The sequence below is a fragment of the Colossoma macropomum genome, unplaced genomic scaffold (genome assembly GCF_904425465.1).
Source record: "Colossoma macropomum unplaced genomic scaffold, Colossoma_macropomum, whole genome shotgun sequence".
Classification (NCBI taxonomy): domain Eukaryota; kingdom Metazoa; phylum Chordata; class Actinopteri; order Characiformes; family Serrasalmidae; genus Colossoma; species Colossoma macropomum.
In genome coordinates this window covers 21,061,200-21,083,299 of record NW_023494795.1, presented here as the reverse complement: position 1 = coordinate 21,083,299, position 22,100 = coordinate 21,061,200, and the positions used below count along the sequence as shown (strand labels likewise).

Genomic DNA, 22,100 nt, shown 5'->3' with positions numbered 1-22,100 from the left:
GGTCACAGGGGTCCACACTTACATGTGGAGCCATTTTCAAGGCGTTGCCATTTTCGTGCCTGTATCCGAATACATTAACTTAGTCTCAGGGAAACATGAACTCCCTTTTTTTAGCCGCTGCAGGGGTAACCCAGCTATTCCACATAAGACATAAATAGATTGAATGTTAGATGTGCATAAGGTGCTCATGCCTAAATATATATTGAAATATATTGACCTGCTTGTGACTGTGTTTTTAAATCGATGATGAACAACTCAGTGAAATACAGACATAGCATTAATAAAAATGCTCAATCCGGCTATGGCAACAGTTGAGCTATGACAACAGACAATCCATGCATGAAAATTTTATGTGTACTGGGGCAGAAGATAAAGTCTTGCAGTTTTGATTCCGTGTATTCTAAAGAGAATGGAAAGGATAAAGCCAATGTAGAGCAGGCATGCAGAGTGAAGGCTACCAGCATTGCTCCTTTCTCTGAGGGAGGGACTGAATCAGGTTAAAACACATCTATATATACAGTATATAGTACAAGCTATTAATTTTTCAGGAGATGCTTCAGTGGAGTTCAGATATAAGAAAATCCACTTGCGTATGGAAGAGGAAAGTCAAAGGAAAATAAATGAAAAAACTGAAGAAGAAATTGGGACTCCTAATGACTGTGCAAGACCTGATAGACCACCAAAGCTGTCACCATCACATAAACAGCACTTTAAACTTTCATCTTTGAGAGGATCAAGCTCCACACTTGCTTCTGATCTGAAAAAAATCACATTGGCATCCTCCCAATGTCAGTAGGCAACTTAAAACTATGGATCTAAAAGGACGTTTAGCTCTTAAGATGTTGCTGAAAAAAGAAAATGGACAAAAAGAGAAAAAAATGCAAATCAAAGAAAGAATGTGGTGTTCTAAAAATAACAGCTTGGCCACCCCAGTGCCCAGACCTCTCATTAATCCCACTAGTCCAAATTAATGTCATTTGGATAAATGGACAAATTACTTGGATAGTGAGAAGCAAAAATGCAACCAGCTTCTAAGACTGAACTTTGGAGGTGTGTAAAATTCTTCTTTGAAAAATTGAAAGCAAGTCCCAAAAAGAATGGAAGCTGTATTAAACATAAAAGGTGGTCAGGCTTCTGTGAATTTTCTGGTAAATACATTTTTTTCCTGATCCTAAAAAATGAAGAACTTGAACTTGAAAATGCAGCACTATCAAATTAAATTAACAATGGATAAAGTTTATAATACAGTTACAGTAGAATTGCCTTTAGATTTTAACATCACTGGGGATGTAATGTAACCCTGTAATTTTTATAAATTTTCTGTGTAAGTGTGCTAGATACTAGTCCATTTAGCGTTAACCCTCTATTGCATGAATTATTACTTAAACATAATAAAAATGTTTTCACGTGTTTGTGGTATTTAAAATTGCTTAAATAATGGATATATTTGATTTTTTTTTTTTTAAGTGGTGTATTTGGTAAATTGTTGCCGTATGGCAATGCGTAATGCGTAATCGACCATAGCACCATAAAATCTAAAAAAAAAGGACCATGAAATTTATTTTATCTCTAAAAACATCCTTTTATTGAAGACAAAAATCAACAAATCCAGCATATACTTGAAATGCACGACCCAATATTTATAAATATTGGAAATTAATACAATTTCAATTGGTATTTTGAATGTATGGTAATAAAAACATCATGATAAGCATGCCTGGCCATGTGATGTCATAAAGTATGTGTACTTTTGAAGTAAAAGACCCTTTTTCTGCAATTAAATAGGAAAACAGCAATTTTAGATTACTGCTTTTAGGTAAAATTGAAATAAAGTAATTGTTGCCATGTGGCAACACCATGCAATAGAGGGTTAACTAGTGCTCCTGTAATAGGGAGTCAGAGTCAGGGGTTTTCACCAATGTCAGTTGCAGGTGAAGTCAGACATTTGTTTTGTCTGGTTTTAGTGGAAGGCCTGAGTTAAGTTTGTCTGAGGCACTGTGGCTGTGGCTTGTTTTCCTCCGAGATGAATTGGTGGGGAGATGAGGCCGGGCAGACGCCACTGTCTCAGGGAGACGATGAAGAAGAGATTCATTACCCTGCTGACTTGCCTATTGGGCCTCATTATTTCTTCATCTCCATCACCATGAGGAAGAGCAGAAACTGCTGGCATTGGTCCTGTCTATCCATCACACGCTCCCCCTGCGGACAGCCCAATCGAAAAAGAGCAACACCTGTCACTGATGAAGATAGAGGTGCAGGAGTGGAAAGAGAGAGCCATGCAGGAGTCATGGACTTTAGGAAGATAGCATTTACACTGTTTACACTGCGTAACTGTTGTTCTGTCTCTTATTGGACAGGAGCTCCTTGGGTTTCTTTTTGCTTCTTTAACTCCACTCCAGAGTAATAAATAATGACATCAGACATTTGGGCCGTGGACATGGGCTAAATTTTGGACTAAATCTACGACTCCAAAGTGGACTAAGTTGCAGTACCTATTGCCTATTTAATTTGAAAAGCTGAGAGCTTTTAGTTAGTTTGTTGTTCATGACTCACATAGTTTATTCACATGACTTTACGGTTTAGTATGCCGCATGCGGCTCATTTCGGGACACAGATTCAATTACATTAATGATAGATTTGAATCACTTACAAAATGTGAACTATCCAGTTAGAAAGATTGGATCTGAGCAAAAAAGTGAGCAATAAGACTTATAATGTGAACATACATTGTAAAAGACTGGGCATTTAGAGTAGTGTGTTGTTTTACTGTAACATACCAGAAAACACAATGCAGAGTGGGAAGTCTACACTTTTAAAAATTTACCATAAAATTTAATGTAAATTACTGTACATTTTACAAAATTCCTTGTACGGTGTAACTATAGACTCTTATACGATGACGAAATAGTATTGTGATGTCAGAGCATGAATATTAATGACCAGTTGTGATTTTAAATGTAACAGATAAGTTTAGCCTTCTTTTCTTTGAGAAGTGTATGATTAGTTGAATCATACATTGATTAGCTTTTATGCTTCTTAAACCTTTCAGTCATAATTTCTTGCTAGTGATCCATTCAGGTGATCATTCAAATCTGCCCCCACAGTCATTGAGCCACATGCATGTCTACACTGGGCATAGTACAAAGTGTCAGCATGTGGAGCTGGAGGCTTCTGTGCACTACAGTGTTTCCATCACTGTATAAAATAAACATAAAACTGTTTTTTTACAAAGCATAAGGCTACCTTTTGTTCTTGGATTAGTTTCTGACCAAATACACAAGTTTATTTTAAATGGAATTTATATCAAGCTTATTATTGATTGGGTTAAACAGAGAAACAACAATAAAAGGTGACTGAAATGTGAAGGATATGTGAAGGATTGTTGCTTAAAATTGTAGTTAGACACCAAATGTCTTTGTTAGATCATCTTTACATTTCAAAATAAATGCAACAGCATTGAAACATCACATTGTTAACAGAAATTAGTCATTTAAAAGATATAAACATTTCATGATGACTAGAGTGGAATGAACCGATTAAAAGGATCTTTAGAACATATAATCCAATGGTTAAGAAGTAAGTGAAGTTAATCAGAGTGGTTTGCTGTGAAATTCTGTCTTGTAGAGAAATGTCTACAGTGCAAATAAAGACATTTTCTTTACTATTCGACACAGCCAGTAAACCCACATGTGTCTTTTGAGTTTTTAAATGCAGTGTTGTCAATGGTAAAATAGTGGTAAATCTTAAGACAATGTTCTGTTCCACGCCCTGCATGTGTCACTCAGCCATGAATACGTTTTAAAAATATTTCTAAGGCCAAAACCTTACTGCAAAACTACCATAGCACAATGTCTCAGGCATGAGGCAGCATATTCTAAGTATTTCATAAAATAACTTTGTGATGTCGCTTTTGGAGGCATTACATGCCTTAGACGTCTGGGTTCTTTCACCACCGGTGTGAATAATTCAGGTTTGGTCAGTTTCTCTAGAATGGCACATTTCACACGAAAGCACTCTGAATTGTTTTGTTTACCTTTTAAAGATTTAATTATGCAGATATTTTGAAAAATATATGGAACACCTCCTTAACTCCATGATTGTTTTGGAGGTTTTCTTATGGCTGCAACATTGTGCGTGTTGTTTTCAGTGCCTTGTGTTTTCATTGTATTGTTATAGAGTAGACAACTGCAGACTCATTCATTCTTCCCAGGTCTTGTGCACTGTCATTACACCTTCATGCACCACTTGTAATCTGCACTGTAGAAATCAGTATAGTGCTACGCAGTGCTCTCCCATTCTCAACATTCTCTACAACCCACATCATTCTATTCCATTGTGTTATGTACACGGTTCTCTTGCTGTCCATTTCACTGGCAGGTCACAACATGATTGTGTTGCCCTGCAGAGATGATGAGGGAATGGGCCTGAATCCTCTCAGCTGCAAAGTAGAAGCTGATTTTATTTAATGATGATGAGTCGGGTAGGTGACCTCTCTGCACTGGCTGAAAGATTAGTGTATAATACACCCAAATGTATAACCCAACACACACACACACACACACACACACTCACTCACACACCCAACACATACACACATACAGTCACAGTCAGTGAGGCTTTCAGGTGAAAAATGCCTGGTGAATTATTCAGGGCTTGTTTTTGGAGCTGCTGAAGAGCATGCCAAGCAGAGGCTGCAGTAGAGGTGCCAGCGTGCCCTTCTGAACTACACATTCACACCCACAGATCTTGGGCTGCAGAACTTCGCTGCACTCCAAATGCACAGCCAAAGCTACAAACAACAAAGGTGATTAAGCTCTTTACGTGCAGGTGCAGGTGAAGACTCCATTAGTTACATTCTCAGGTGATTTTTCCTAGTTTCAGATAGTCTCAGCAATGTAGCAGTGTCTCTACTAACCTTTAGAAGTTGCCAATGATATAAAAATGCGGCATGGTATAATTTTAATTACCATATAAATAGACGAGGAGATGTGTTATTGTGATTTGAATTTGACATTTTTGTTTCATTGTACAGTTTTGTTTTGCAGAGAGAAAAGCCACCTTTTGCATTTTTGCCATGCGTTTGTTAGTGATGCACCAAAATGAAGATTCTTGGCAGAAAACCAAAAGTTTAGCACACACTGGGCCAAAAACCAAACTTGTCTGTTCTAACCGGGGAAGGGGGGAAAAATATAAAATAATATTAAACCTTAAAATTTATTTCAATTAAATTTCATTTAGTTTGGCTTTTTTTGTGGCCAATGCTAAATCTGTTTTCTTTGCAGACAAAATCAAACAGCTGATTTTTATTAGCCATTTCTTAAAGCTGAAGCTCACACTGTGCACTTGACAAATGTAGAACTGGCTCTTGTACATGTTCATAATAAATCAACAAATCAAGTTGATAATAATCGAGTTGGCCTGTTTTTGAAATGTACTTCAAGTTTGAACGTTGAAAAACATAATTACTCATTAATCAGCCAAAATCAATCAAGTCAAGTAAAAGAGAAAGAGCTATGTTTTTCATCTGGTATCATGAGATATACACCCAAATAGATGAAGACTGTTGTACTTCATCTATTTGGTTTTACTGCCTCCTGGCTGCATCTACTTGCATATTAGGCATGTCTTTCCCCTTGTTTCACTTACCGGTTCTGCATTGTCTTTCCTCCTATGCTATCTTTCTTTGGGTGGATGCAAACATCCAAAGTTTAGGTTAATCATCCAGCTTCGTAACTGCTAGCACTACCACATTCTCTATAGCTGTTTGACTGGGCACTTCAGGGATCGCTTTAAACACATTCTAGTAAAATATGTTGGGCCAACATAAGTTCATTTAACACATGTGAATCAATTTCAACCTCCATTAATGAGTTGAGTTGGAAATGTGATTGAAGGTAAAGTTTAGCCAATTTAAATAAAGTATGTTGGGTCAGCAAAGTTGACCTTATTTTGAAAGAAAGCCATATAATTGTGTGGAAAACTTTCCATAAATAAGTTCAGGTAATAAAAAACTTTTTTGAAAATGTGGGTTAAACGAAACATGAGACAGGCAACCACATTTCCAGCACATTTTATTAGTCAAAGTTTCAATATAAGTAACATGACATATAATAATTTGCTTTAGTGGTCCAATCTGGTATTTGACATTCATGAATGAAAAATTAGTTGCCTATTTAAAGAAAGTGCTACTCTGAAAGTAGGAGGCAATTGGCTATTTAGCACAAGTCATGCATAATTATGCTGTGACATTTTAGTACAGGTGTAGCAGCAGCACTCAAATACTCATAAAGTGTGCACTTACCTGACTCACATTATTAACATCATAAAATTGCAATACAGATCAGCCAAAATAAAAATAATAAATTGGTCTTTGTCAGTTGCATGTTTGGAGCAAAAATGTGCTGATTCCAACTTTGCATTCCTAATAGACTCATGGAAAAGTTTGGTTATTCTCTACAATCTAAGTTTTGTTGGTTTAGCTCTCGCTCTGATTGATTTATTCTGATTTTTCACCCTCTTGTTTCACCCTCTACAGTATGCTGTGCTGGCATTGACACTTCTGTGGTCCTCATGTTGAGTAACAATCTTCAGATGCAAATGCCACATGAAGAATCTACTCTAGACCTTATGTTAGCTTTGTTATGCATGACCTAATGATGCAACGACACACAGATGGCCAGGAACAGCTCAGCCAACTGGACCGAACACAAATGTACTAAAACAGCCTGTGATTCCTATATGGTTCACCCAATAGATACTTTCAGATTAAACATAGCATTCTGCAGTTTAACTATTTGACATGGTGAATGTTTAGTTTAAGCATAATGTGACATGTAAAACATGCAAAAGCAACTCAGTGTAGTCTATAAGTAACTGGATATTAACACAATATTTGTTGTTTGTTATACTTGTTCTGATTTATTCTAGTTTAGCCTTACAATGGCCAGCTTTACTGGCGCATTATTGGTTTTTTATGTTGAGAATCCACAGCACAGACTGTGCAATGCAAATGCCACCTCTAGAATCTAGACCTGTGCTTGCTTTGTTATGCATAAGCCAATGATGCAATGAAACACAGATGGCCAGAATTAACAGAGTCAACGGTCCAACTACTTATCTGAAACAGGGGCTGTTTCTGCATGATTTACGCAATATGTACCTTCAAATTTAAAACAACATTCTGCATTTTAACCCCTTGGACCCTATTCATTATTCATTTATTCCTTATTCATTTAGTCATAAATACTGGCTAGGGATCAGTTAATAATCCTTAACACTGCAATGACTTTTCCGGTAGCTACTATAAAGCCAATATACAAGTAAGGAACTGAAGTAGGGTGCCACATATAGGCCCGTAAGGGGTTAAATGACAGATGTTGCAGTTATAATCAGTAGTAGCTCAGTATTAATTCTGTTACTTATTGAAACAAGCAGAAAAAAATATATATTCTGATATATATATTCAATCATTACCTTTGTTGGATTGTGGGTAATTGTATAGCTTCTATATGCTTATTCTGTCTGATTCTGTTTATCAGAATAGTCATTCTGTCAGGTCATCTTAGAATGTTCTGTACTTTTCCTATAACCTTGAGACTTAGAGCAAGAAGATTGTTTGGGCCAGTTGAGGGTGATAACACTCTCTGCAATTGCTGTTTGCTCCCACGTTTGTAAGGAAACAGAAACATGATTTATTGTGATTTGAATTTCAACAGCTATTGTCATGCATGCAGTATATTTTTCTCATTTTTGCCATGTTGTTACAGTACATAATGTACAATACTGTGCTTTTGCATTATTTGCATTATTTCATTTGTTCATTTATTTAACTTCCAGTAAAAACAGCCTTTGAGTACAAGATACTAATTTTTGACCATGAGGAAAATATCAGAAAACATCTATTTAACAACAGCTTACTGCAATATTTATTTTGTTCAGTATTTAGTGTGTCCAATCTTTGCCTTTATTACAGCTTCCATTCTTTTCAGGAGACTTGCTTTCAGTTTTTCAATGAAATCTACAGGAATATTTCTGCACCTCCAAAGTTCAGTCTTAGTTGCATTTTCTGCTTTTCACCATCTAAGTAATTGCAAGTACAACTTTAGACTAACCAGTCAATAAAATCTTACTCCATATACTAGATTTCCAGTTTTGGTGTTCTAGTGCAAATTTTTCATTTGGGCTCTGTTTCCTTTTTCAGTAAGTTCCTATGTACAACTGCACATCCTTTTAGACTCATAGTGTTGAGTTGTCTTCTCCTAGTGGAAGGATGGACTGAAACACCTGTGGATTTTTTTCAGATCTGAAGCAAGAGTGGAGCTTGATTTTCTCCTCTTTCTTAAAGATGAAAGCTTCAAGTACTATTTGTCTGATGGAGACAGTTTCTTCCAGGTCTTGTTAGGAAATCCACGTTTCTCTGTATATTTTAATCATTTGGATTCCTATTTGGTGGTCTCCGACTTTTGCACAGTACTGTAAATTAGAAATTCCTGTTCACTTATTTGCCTTTTAATTTCATTATGAACATGGGTTATTTTTTATCTAATCTTCTCCGAAATATCTCCTTTAGCCACTTTAGATGCGCATGAGAAAGAAACATGAAGAGCTTTGGAAACAGCTTTTGTTGAGAGGACACAGCTGTAATATTGTTTTTAATATTGGAAGGATGGAATAGTTCAAATGTCAGTAGAGTGCAGAAAAGCAGAGTGGACATATTACATATTGATATTCCTTCTTCATTCCTGACAAAGGAAAATGAATATTTTGTAGTAAATGTTTATTTTGACTAAAAATTAAATAAATGAAAAGGTGGTCTCTGACTTTCACACTGTACCGTAAATTAACTATAAATGTAAATAATTGTATAACATGATTCTGTAGTTCCATTTTAACAATATAGCAAATATATACAAGTATATATAAACTAATAACTCTTGAAGGATCAATCTCATAGTAATGCTCATTGAACTCCAGTGTGCCGGAATACAGAAGCAAAACAGTTTGAACGGTGTCACTGGATAGTCCCTAGTGGACTGCACTGTATTCATCATTACACATTTGTGTATTATTGTGTAAATAAATGTTATATTTAGTGGTGCAGAGGCCACGTTAGGTTTTCCTCCAGTATTGGTTTGAGTTTTGAGGTTGTGTATCTTTCTCAGGGAATACGCTTTATTTGTTTTTCAGTATATCACAGATATGTAAGTGGACCAGTGAAGTAGAAATATCTCGCCTTTGCTGAAATGATCACTGGCAGGTTTGTGTTTCTCAATTGCAGTTTTTTCTCTCTCTCTGCATAATCTTTTATTTATTGGTTCCACGCTAACACTTCTCTCAGCTAGAGTAATGTATTTATCATTATACCCCCGTAATGGTCCCTCCATGAGATATAGACTGCAGTGCAGGCAGGTAGTACAGAGGAGGAAAACTTCAAAAGAATTTTTCATTATCAAAGAGAGAGACACACTTCAAAATCCATGCGCATGAATAATGGAATAAAAACGACTGCATCCAATAACACCTCCAATTAAGGGCACAGGCTCTGTTTTTGTGTTATTTCTTCTTTTTTTTTCCACTGAAGTGTATTTGACAATTCTATCCTGGCTGTGTTGTACTATTATTGTAGCTATCGAGGTGTTGCGGTATACGCTGATGTGGCCGTATTGATCTGCTCCCTCTGTTCGTGCAGTTTGCCTGATTCATAATTGCAAAGAGAATTATGTAATTTCTGGCTGCTGCGCTCCTTTCTAAAGCATTCCATTCTATGCTGATAAGTCTCTTTGCAATGGCAGCTTTAATTTGCAAACTGATAGCTGCACAGTATCTGAGCGTTAGACAAAGTCACTCTTGCTCGGCGAAACCTTGCTGCGAACAGACACTTAATCTTGCCTTTGCCCGAGTCACAATTTCAGCAGCCAGTCTTAATATGTGAAATCATCCATCTAGGCCTGAGAGAAAAGGCCTGTTTGCAGCTTAGCTGGGAACACAGGTCCACATCTTTTGCCTCCTCCCCTCCACCCCACCCCGAACCCCTTTCAGACCTTGGAACATAGACATCGCTGCGGGCTGTTTTTAGATCTCAGGGCTGAGGGGGTGATGACAAAGTTGTTGCCCATCAGAGCTTAGTGCCAGGTAATAGCCTTTCCCTCTAATACCTCACCTCCATATCTCAGCCCCAAGAGCTCTTTGGGAATTAGCCTGGTCCGCCTCTCGCAGGCCACGATCGCAACCCCAGCAGCCACTCTATGCATCACCTCATTAGCTGTACATCTGGTAAAAGACAGTTTATAAGTTTCCAGCCTTCCCGTCCCCCTGTTACCAGCTTGGAAGCAAATTGCTTATCTTTGCCTTAATGGGACTATTTTTACACGGAAAGCTGCCATGCAAATGTCACCCGGGTCACCAGTGCCGCGTGTAATCAAGCCGGGACAGTGATTAGTGCCACACAGTCAGGGTGAATTTAATTCCAGCCCTGTGACACCTAGCACTGACAGCTTGATGGGCTTGATGGGCTTTTTTCCATAATGACTGCTATAGATTACACTGGAAAAGAGTGCTGTTTGATTAAGCTCCCAGCCTGCTCTGCATGGAGTCTCTGCATATCCAGTGGGTATCCAGTGGCAAAATGTGAGGAAAAATCCTCTAGCTCGCAGTGTGGTAAGGATTACTTAGTCATTGTTTTGAGAGGAGAAACGTATTCTTCACTTCTCGGCATGAAGTTTTCTTCAGTTGAGGTTACAAAGCAGTCTCCTTTTTTAGGCCTGTCAAAGTAAACATGTTAATGCGATAAATTAAGGGCACTAATTGTTTCAACGCTTTTAACACATTTCTTATATAAAGAAACTTGCTAACTTTTCTAACTAACTTCTAGCTAACTAACTTTTATGTCAAGTTTTTACATTTCTGTGGATGAATTGTGGCCCACGCTTCTTTGCAAAATTGTTTAAATTCGGCTACATTGAAGGGTTTTTTGAGCATGTACTGCCTATTTAAGGTCTTGCCTAAGGCATCTCAATTGGATTCAAGTCAGGACTTTGACTCACCCACTCCAAAACCTTAATTTTGTTTCTTTTGATCCATTCAAAAATGGACTTGCTTGTGTGATTTGGATCATTCCTGCTGCGTAACTGAAAATGAGCTTTAGGTCGTGAGCTGACAGATGGACATTCTCTTTCAGGATTTTCTTATTAAGAGCAGCATTCATGGTTCCATTAATTATGACAAGTTGTCTGGGTCCTGCAGAGGCAAAGCAGCTCCAGACCATCACACTACCACCTTGTTTGACTGTTGTTTGTCTATTGTTCTTATGTGGTGTTGCCTTTACGCCAGATGTAACAGGACCCATGCCTTCCAAAAAGTTCCACCTTTGACACATCAGTCCACAGAATATTATCCCAAAAGTCTTGGGGGTCATCAAGATGTTTTTTGGCAAATGCGAGAGGAGGCTTTGTGTTCTTTTTGGTCAGCAGTAGTTTGCGCCCTGAAACTTCCCCGTGAACGACATTTTTGCCCACTGTCTTTCTTATTTTGGAATTGTGTATATTGACCTTAACTGAGGCAACTGAGGCCTGCAGTTCTTTAGATGTTTGCCTGGGTTCTTTTGTGACCTCCAGGAAGAGGTGTCTATGTGCTCTTGGCAAGGTTCACCACTGTTTCAAGTTTTCTCCATGTGTAGATAATGGCTCTTACTGTGGTTGGCTGGAGTAGACAGGAACAGGATGAAATCTTGCGGGAGCAGGTGGGAGTGGAAAAAAGAGCCCCACACAGACCCCAACTCTATACTCTAGTTAGCCATCAAAAGATCAAACATGACGATCTGTTACGACAGTTAACGGTAATGCTATCATGATACTGTTGTATTACTGAACAAATCTGCAGTGACATGTTTATTTCACTGTTTTGTATCAGTTTGTTTAAAATGCTACTAAATGCACTGATTTTTCAATGAAATATTTTTTCCTTTTGGGTCAGATTTGTGTGAATAGGGGAGAGTAGGACACAACCTAATGCAGGGTAAGATGTAACATGAATATTTTATGCAGTTAAACAGGTTGAAGTAGAACATGTTTTCCCATCTTTTCATATTCCCATCTTCTCATATTCATATAGCAAATTTTGCCAGCAGTCATATTTCTCAAGATTGAACCTAAAGTTTTTGTACTATAAAAGTAACAAATGCTATAAAATTTAACATGTAACAAACTAATGCAGGGTAAAACGTAGCATGAATATGTAGTTAACCAGTCGTATTTCTTAAGATTGATCCTGAAGTTTTTGTACTGTAGAAGTAACTTTTTCATTGTGTGTTCACATCTGTATGATTTTTAATCATTGTTTTGTAAACAGCATGAACAATGTAACCTACTCACAGTGAGGGCTAGCCTTCACATGGTGTGGTTAGTATTATGAAGTGTAAAATTGTTTAGCAAAAATCAAAATGCATGAGGTTATTTGTTCAAACCTTTAGTCCAGTGGTCACCATTCTTCCCCATGGAGATCTACTTTCCTGCAGAGTTTAGCTCTAACCTGCATCTTGCGTGCTGCCGCCTCCCCATAACTACTGTAATGCATTTGATCTAGCCAATCAAGAACTTCTGAAGAAGTTACTATGCTAGAGTAGGTGTGGCAGATTGTGGGTCTAACCACAGTCCACAGCAGTGGTTCCCAGCCCTGCATATTTTTGGGTTTTCCTGCCAAAACACATCAACTTCAGCTCAGGAAGGGCTTGTTAATTAGCAGATTAGTTGGATCAGGTGTGTTGAAAGCAGAACAAATGCTAAAATGTGCAGGGCTGAGGGTCCTCCAGGACCAGAGTTGGGAACCACTGGTCCACAGGAAGGTAGATCTCCAGGACCAGGATTTGTGACCACTGTTTTAGACTCAAGCTAGTTAAGTTCACTGTGCTTTAAAAAGACTTTTTAACTTCTTAAAAGGCCAGGGTCTGCCAACGGGCCCAAACTTCTTATACACTTCTATTACCTAGGAATAGCTCAAGCAGTTTACATTGAAGTCCCTGCAGTTACTGAATAAAAAGCCTTAGTATGTAATAGGCCTGGAATTTTAAGGGGTTAACCTAGAAATTTACATTAAAGTCTTACTAAAGCTACCAAAACAGGCAGAAGCACATAGTGTAAAGTCAGTAGACACGATGGTCTATTGGGCACTTAAGGGAAACTGCACGGCACCCTCAAGACTATTTTAGGCCTGTGCATACTGTAATGTCTGCATTGTAAGAAGACAAGCGAAAAACATGCTTTTTTGCTTACAGCCTCGGAATTTAAGCGTGGAAATCCATCAAGCATGACTCCTGCTTTGCATGATGGGTAATTGCGCAGCACCGATGTGGGCACTTGTAGCAACATAAGATTGATGGTTGTTGGGTGGAGGTTGGATTTTGTTTGAAATTCATCGTATTTTTAATCCAATGTGCACATTTACATATTTACATATTTATCTTTGGTAGCTCCCAGCGCCCACTTGCTTTTTTGCATATGCCTACCTATAAATAGCCATCTGACAAATTGTGTATGCTGCATCACGGCCACTCACACGCTAACACAGTTAAAGGATATAGCAAGACCCGTTCCAACAAGACTGTAATGCAGCAGTGACATGCTAAATCCTACATCCATCTCGCTTCAGTGGCACGTTCACGTGGTGGGATGTTCGAGTCTTTCTGTGGCTGTCCTTGTTCTTATCCTGGCTGTGTAATCAAAGGTATTAGGTCAAATAGGAATGGTGCAAAGCGTGCCGATAAGCTTCGCAGTCCCTCCTTTCTCTGTAATGAATCAGTGTATTTATTTAAAGCAATCGCCTCTGCCAAAACGGCCCCACTCTATCGCTCGCTTCTGAGCGCGCCGCCGTCGTCTTAAAGGTAATTGCTCCTACCTGCATGGCTGTAATGGATCCTGGATGAAGTATTGACTGCCTCTAGATTTTGATTAAGGGGCTGTAGGGCAGAACGTGCCTTAATGAAAGTGAGGAATCAGCATTCTGGTGGGCTCCCTGCACTCCCTGATTAGGCTGGGATCTTCATTCACCCTTAGGAGGGGGAAAAGGGGATGCTAAATTAAAGGGTACGTCCACTGATTAACATTTTCAACGTGTTCTGTATTTCCTCTCTAAATCGTAATGGCATGAGCGGAGGATGTTTATTAAGACGGTTATGGGCTCCATGGCCAGGAAAAAGGTCAACACTAATCATTTTTGATTCCAATTCAATGTGTTTTATTCAGTGGTCATCTGACTCTTTAGCTCCTGATTAGAAGGCCTGGTAAATTGATTGTGTCTCGCTCTGAGTGGAACCCAAGGGTCTCGTCTGGTTCATGCGTTGCACAAATGGACAAGTTTAAAAAAATATGGTTATGAGGCAAGCATTAGCAAATTAAATGACATCAAACTCATGATAAATGACATTTGCCAAGAGTTAATGTGGCAAGTGTATAAAATTATTAACTGAAGATCCATTTAAATTTAGGCAAGCAAATGCTTGGTCAGGCCTAGAACCCACATCACCCAGATCATCTTTATAATTGAACTTGTGAAGTCAAAAGGCCAACCTCAACTGATGAGAATCTGAGACGCTTTTTAGAGGATGGAATCTGACAGTTGGTGAAGGATGTAGGTTAATGTATTGTAGGTCTACTTTAGACCTCACACAGTGCCCACATGGTGTCCTAGCTAGAGGGATAGGCATTGCAGGTCGTTGATTAAGAAAGGCAGAGTGCCCTTGGGGAGGAGGGTAAAAATAGAATTGGAGCCTGGCAGCTTCTAAAATTATTTCTTTTTCTTCCTCCACTGGAAAGGCAATGAAAATTCTGAGTGATTTGCCCCATTGCAACATTTCACTTACCATCCCACCTGCTACATATTTGATGTAGGTGTCTGCTGCCTTTGGGCATAAAGGAAGTATTACAGTAGAAGAAATGTATTGTTCTCTTTCTGGAATTTCAGACCCAAATCCCAAGTGTGCCTTATCATTCTGAGGAAAATACTTCATTTTACAAACCCCCATTCCAAAAAAGAGGAGATTAGTAAATTCGTTTGATCAAAATTAAGTTGAAAACAGTACAACAATGTGATATTTCATATTTGGCCTCAAGAAATGTATTGTTTTTAATGTAAATATATGCTCATTATAAATTTGATGTTGACATGTTTACTACTTACATCATCTTACCTCTTAAGAACACTCAATACAACAACACACAATAATCTGGGACTGAAGACGCCAATTGACCTACTTTTAAAAACAAAATTGTTTGCCTCTCTTCTGCTATCTTTAGCTATATAAACATACAGTGCCTTTGTAGTTGTATTTTGTTCTCCGTAATGCACAAAGTGTTAATGGTGCTTTCACAGATGTGCAAGTTACCAATGCTATGGGTGCTAACACCACCTATACCAAGATTAACCCTTGCTTTTGAACTTTATGCTAGCAACAATGGTCTTTTTCTTTGCCCTAGAGAATGTGACATCCATTATTTCCACAAACAGTCTGAGAGATTGACTCATGAGACCACAAAACACATTTCCACTAAGAATGTGTCAATTTTAGTCAAGCTCAGAGAAGTCACTGGTGGTTCTGGTTTCCGCTGTGCATAGTACAGTCCTAATTTGTGTTTGTGGATGCAGCGATGAACACCGTTTATTGATACTAGTTAATTAAAGGATTCCTGATGTGGTGATATCATCACAGAAGCATGTCTGTTTTAGTGCACTGCTGTCTGAGGGATCTTAGGTCTCAGTCATACAGAGAAATGGTTTTCAGCCTTGCCCTTTATGCACAGAAATGTCTCGAATTCCTAAATCTTTTAATTATATTATTTTCACCATAGGGGATGAAATAGCTAAAATTTCCCCTTGTTGCGAAATGTTGTTCTTAAACTGTTGGATTATTTGTGCCCACCCTCGACCCATCCTTGCTCATAAAGGACTCAGCCTTTCCAGAATGCTCTATTTATACACAAGCATGATTGCATCACCTGTTAATGAAGTTCCTAATTTTCCAGTGTTCCTAGTCTTAAATTGCTGTTTTCACATCTTTTGGAACGTGTTATAGGTTTCAGAATCAGCTGATAGATGTTGATAAGAGAAAACATAAAATATATTGTCTTTGTACTGTTTTTGTTTAGATACCGGTACAAATCACTGCTTTCTGTTTTTATCAGTATGTCACATATCATTTCAACACTTTTTGGAATTGAAGTTTGCATGTTGGGGTACATCTGATATGTGAGATGCTTTTTACATCCTTCCTCAAAAAAGAAACTTGGTAAATCTGTGAAATTGCTGTAAATGGACTGGTTTAAACTGTGTTGTTACTGGATGAATTCCTTGTGTTAATTATAATTTCACAGTTTCATGAATATACAATTATATTAACAATATTACACTCATTACAACCATTATAGTGATTTGTTGTGAACCAGTTGATAATAGTTTATGCTGCTAAAATGTTTAGTTTGATTTTGCCAAAGTCATTTTGTACACTGTCTTTTTCTGTAGTGTAAAACAGAAATGTGTTTTTGTTTTTGCTCAGACTTGGATGACCCGGTAGTGACAGTTCATCAGAGTATAGGAGAAGCCAAAGAGCAGTTTTACTACGAGAGGACAGTCTTCCTCCGCTGTGTGGCCAACTCCAACCCTCCAGTCCGCTACAGCTGGCACAGGGGCCGGGACGTGCTGTCTCAAGGTTCTGACAAAGGTGTGGAGATCTACGAACCTTTCTTCACACAGGTAAGAGAATTTTCCTGGCCAGTAAAGCTAAAGTACTAAACAAAAGTGTAGTACATATTCTTCCAGAGTCAAGTGCAGTGCAGTAGACAATGAAAATGCTAAAAAAAAATGTTTGAACACATTACAAAGGCTTTAGACATCTGTTGTAAAAAAAATAAAAATAATAAATAAAAATTAATGATTTTTAAATTTGAATTTAAAAAAAATGAGAAAATACAAAGGGTGAATGTCAGCACACATATTGTTTGAGCTTCCACACTTTTTATTAGTGCAAGATTTCACTGTTTGCACACCAGTGAATTGTATACAGCAATAATGTAGTGGTTTCTTGATAGGTGGGTAGAATGTCTATTGTATACTTTGTGTACATCAATTTAGTCATCTAAAGCTGTTTTTTTTTAAATGTGGGAAAAATCAATATGGGTTCAATAAAATCTACACGCTTAAAAAGGTGGAGCTTTAAGGGTTCTTCAGTACAGAAAATGGTTCTATAAAGATCATAAACACCCAAAGCATCCTTTGCATGATTGAAGGGTTCTTTGCACCATGAAAGGGTTCTTCAGAATGTGCTGTAGATGGTTCTATATAGAAATGTTTTGAAAAGGGTTCTATGTAGCACCAAAAAGGGTTCTTTTTACAATGTCAAGCTTGTAACAATAGAAGAACCAATTTGGGTGCTTTATAGAACCATCTACAGCACATTCTCCATCAACCTAAGAACCCTTTCATGATGCAAAGAATCCTTTAATCATGCAAAGGGTTCTTTGAGTGTTCATGATTCTTTATAGAACCATTTTCTTTACTAAAGAACCGTTGAAGAACCATCCTTACTACAAATCAATGTAACACTATGAAAGTGTCATTTAGTTATTTTACACAGGCCTAAATGTGAAAGTTTCAAAAAATTCACCAAAAGAGTAAGTTGATAAGAAAATGCAATCTCATAGACTATTTGTTCTTAAAACTAATTTGTTACATTGGAATGTAGCCAATGGTGCTATTATGGTCCTCATACCCAGCTTTATGATTTTCATTCCAATAACGCACTTCGATTTTACTGCATTCCTACACCGCTGGCATAGATTAGCTGTGGCAGTATTGTTGAATTGTATTAGTGGATGTAGAGAAAGGCTACAGGAAAAAGGAACTTACAAAATGTTGCAATACATAAAGAAACATGCGAGTCATACAACTTGATGAACATAAAACCCTTGCTATGCAGCCATGACCAAAATCAAAATCAAGCACAAAATCAGATATAATTCAAATATCTCTGTGTCATTTAATCTACTAATCATAGATTTTTACTTTGTTTGTGTTATGAATTACATTTTGAGCATTAACATGTACATAGGAATATACTTCACACTTTATTGCATGGCACTCTTTATTGCTCTTCTGATGAAACAAGAGAATATCAGGCCCTCAGCGACATTAATTCTGTTCTAAATATTCTTGCGTGGTCGCAGTACATCCAGCAGTTAAAGATAGTAACGTGCTTCTTTTACACAGTGATAGAAAACATGGTAGCACACAGAACACTTCGATTCCGCAAGGTGATACATTTTGCTGTGCATGGTCATGCATGCTTTGTAGCTATTCTGGCACTAGATTTTAATGTGTTAAAGAACACAAAGGCAAAATCTCTGAGTGTACCACGGACAGCGTGTTATGTTTCATACAGTCAAACTCGATAAAAATCAGCACCTCTAGTAGAGCACAGCTTTAATACATTATTCGTCATTAGCGTTTTACACTGCAGTAAGATTCAGCAGGAGGCAGCAGAACACAGATAATCAGGTAGAGATGAGGAGAGGAAGAGAGCGGCATGTCGCGAACAGGCCAGTCAGAGCCTTCCCTGCATTCATTCTCACTGCTTTCAAAAAGACACACTGAAACACCGAGGTGGCATTTCCAACCCAGCATGGGAATGACGCTGGTAATTAGCCAAGAGGAGCATGTCGCTTCCATTCGGGGCCTCTCGCCTTTCTTCCCTCTCTGCCTCTGTCGCCTTCCCCGCTGAGAGTTTTTCCGAAAACAGAAAGATCAGGGGATGCATTCGAAGCCTTTTCTGCATTTGTTGTTTTTGTGTCTCTAAATGCCAGCTTACCATTTCACCCATGGGGGTGGCCAGAGGGGAGAAAGACTAGCTGCGTTTATGTGTGTTGAGCTGGGGGTAGTAGGGAGGCCTTGATGTCACTGGGACCAAACCACAAACTCTGAAAGCTTCTCTAGCACAGCCATTGCAGACACACTGCTGGATGTCATAATGGCAATGGTCGTGCTTATGATTCTGTCTCTCTGTGTAACACACTCATCCTCAACCTCCACAGAGACCTGTGCTGCGAAAAGTGGATTTACTTGATTCAAATGCGTACATCATTTTCTGCATGAATACATCACCTAGCAATGTCAATGTTAACACATTAAGAACATGTTAACACAACGTGTTAACACCATCGGTAGTTCTACAGCTGCTCACATGCTGTTGCTATGACTCCTTCAGAAATAGCCTTTAAATGTCAAGTTCCATCCATGGTTCTCTTGATAAAACCAGTTATTTCTGTCTACTCTTATGCTGTAAATTTATTTGTTACTGATGTAACATTAACAAAAAACACAACACTGATGTCAGCAATATCAGTAACTTCAGCAGGGGCAGCTAGTGTAAGTGGGCTAGAGGGGCTAAGCCCACCATCTCTTTCAAAGTAAAAGAGCATAAAAATAAGGTTCCAATTTTGGTATCCACGTTATTTTATTTTACACTGTTAAAAATGGTCACAGTTTATTTGGATGCTCCCCTGTAGATGATCTACAGATACTTCAATCATTAACAAACTTTCTGGTGATACCCAGTTAATTATCAACAACATTATGGATAGGGTTAGGTTAAGGAGTAGGTGTAGGTTTTGTCTTGAGGTTAGGTTTAGGGTTAGTTTTAGAGTTGGGGACAGATTTGATAGAATCTTCAACACTCAACTTCAGAGTTCAGTTGCATTTAATAAATATTTAGTTTAATGTTACTTAAAGACATACTGAGCATCCACAAGACATCTACAGTATTACACAGAGTAAGACGCCCCCTAGAGTCGTTACCCGTTTGGGCAAATTTTTAATGCTCTCGATTCGTAGCTAAGCCCTTACACAGTCATTACAGTCAGTATGCGTTGAGACGGGTAGGCCCGGGTCTAAAATCTGATTGGCTGGGACACACTCAAAGTCTTTACAACATAATTTTGCTTACACTGAGAGTCAGATACTGTCAAGTTAGAGTATGTAATTCCATAACAATGTTTAATGCAGAAACATTTTTATTTGCTTTATAAGAAAGCATGTATTTATCCAATTTACAAAATACACTGTTTTTCTATCTCATTAAGCCAAATTGCAACAAATAAGGCAAATATGATTAATTGCAATTCACTATTTTGTCTTTCAGTTTACCTACTGTTTCTGATAAGTTGGTGGATGTCATATACCTTATTCATGTGGAAATGATGTACACATGTGAATCAAGTAAAATCAATGCATCCCTTTTTCGTGTGCTCTTATTGCACTTCATTCTCCTGTTGTTGTTTCTCTGTCTTTATCACTTTCTATCACTCTCATTGTGTTTGTCCATTACTCTCTCTCTCTCCCTCTGTCTCCCTTTCTCTCTCCCCCTCTCTTTCTCTCTTTCTCTCTGTCTCTCTCTGTCTCTCTCTCTCTCTCTCTCTCTCTCTCTCTCTCTCTCTCTCTCTATCTCTATCTTTGATATGTCTCCGTCTCTATCTCCTCCGCTCAATCTTTTGACAAATGGATTTTTATTCCGGTCGAGTTCCCGTCAGGGCCTTGGCGGCTGCATGCCAAAGACAACACGCACTCCGATATCAGCCCCAAACAGGCCGAGAGGTGGCGGCGAGAGAGAGAGAGGCGCAACTGCTTTAATAGAATTATGTTGGTGGAGTTGGATGATCATGTGGAAATGAAAGCAGCGAATGATCTTACTTCTGAGGCCCGGCACGCCGCAGTCTGTCTGATATTCTAATCTGCACTGATGAGTGGGGAGCCAGATCAAAGACGCGTCCCACCAACTCTGCCGCTTCCGCCTCTGTCTGCTTTGAATGCGGAGATGCTCAAAACGTACTGAGAGTCAACTGGGCTATAGACCCCCCACCCTTCATCAACAGAAATCAGCAGAAAAATACGATAGAGTGCAGCACAATGCGATCCAGTCGGCAGTTATCATTTCATTTCTGCAAATTAAAATCCCAAATGCTGGCTTTGAAAGGAGCTGTAGCGCTTTGCTCAGTCTTCAGTAAATGTTATCAGCGGCAGGCTGTCTGCGGCTGTAATTAGTGTTCTGCTCATGAGTGGTCGGGCTGATGTATTTGGGCCTGAAGGAGAGCATGTCTTAGCTGACTCACCAAAAGAATGTCATCAACCTTACGCTCAGAACGGATCAGCACATATTTACTCACATGGTTCCTTCAGAGGGATAGTTAGCTGATTTTATGCGTCAAATTCTATGTCGTCATCACTGAGAGATCATATTTGACTGAAAAAGAATGACTTTAATGCACTCTGTGGGTCCACAGTTTGGTAAGAGTTTGACTCTTGGTGACGTCATCAAGAGTCAAAGCGGTTCAGCTTTAAATTAGAAGAGGTGGGGCTGTAGGAGTTACTGTATCCCACCCAGGCTTCACGCAGGGGTGGTATGTTCAAAAAACAGTAACATGAGTTTCAAAAAATATTTCAGAAAGGCTCACAGGCACACACATACACTGACTGTGAACAAACTAGCTGCTATGGCTACTGATCCAGACAGGATTCACAAACAACATCTGGACAATAGCAGACCTGACATGACAAAACTTTAACTGACATCAGCAGCAGCCAGCTGAGGAAGATCAATGGGCTACCACTAGGGCTGCCACTTCAGCCCTGTAAAATTTCTGGACACTCAATCAGTGGCTTTATTTTTTTGTGGATGGGTAGCTGTGCTCATGATGCATTCTAAAGTACATGTCAGTTCAGCTACAGAACCTAATCTTCTCAGTTATTGAGTTACAGCGCTGTCTTGTGCCCAAACATGTCACCAACAGTGCATTTGTCCCTAGAGTGTCTCTACAATTGTTTCTGCCATGGGTCCGAAACAATCCCGCTCTTCCTTTATATACAGATGGCTGGACTGGATAAACAGGAGCATTTAGAAATGGCTAACAAATGGAAATGCTTGAATTCAAGGATGTTTTGTGTTCAGGAATGACATTTCTTTTTTTTCCTGGACAGAGAACAACAATTCAGGATAATCCAGGAAAGTCTTGAACTGAACTGAACTTGCTGAAATGAGTTTACTCAAAATCTGCTCTACTACCTCTTAG

At 38.6% G+C, this 22,100-nt stretch overlaps 1 protein-coding gene across 1 annotated transcript in view; it reads left to right on the top strand.

Moving 5' to 3' along the window:
• Positions 1-22,100, top strand: part of LOC118815593 (MAM domain-containing glycosylphosphatidylinositol anchor protein 2-like) — a 219,062-nt gene that overhangs the window by 99,542 nt on the left and 97,420 nt on the right. Inside the window, exon 4 of the mRNA XM_036581820.1 lies at positions 16,541-16,737. Coding sequence (XP_036437713.1) covers positions 16,541-16,737 — 197 coding nt within the window. The remainder of the gene's footprint in view (positions 1-16,540; positions 16,738-22,100) is intronic.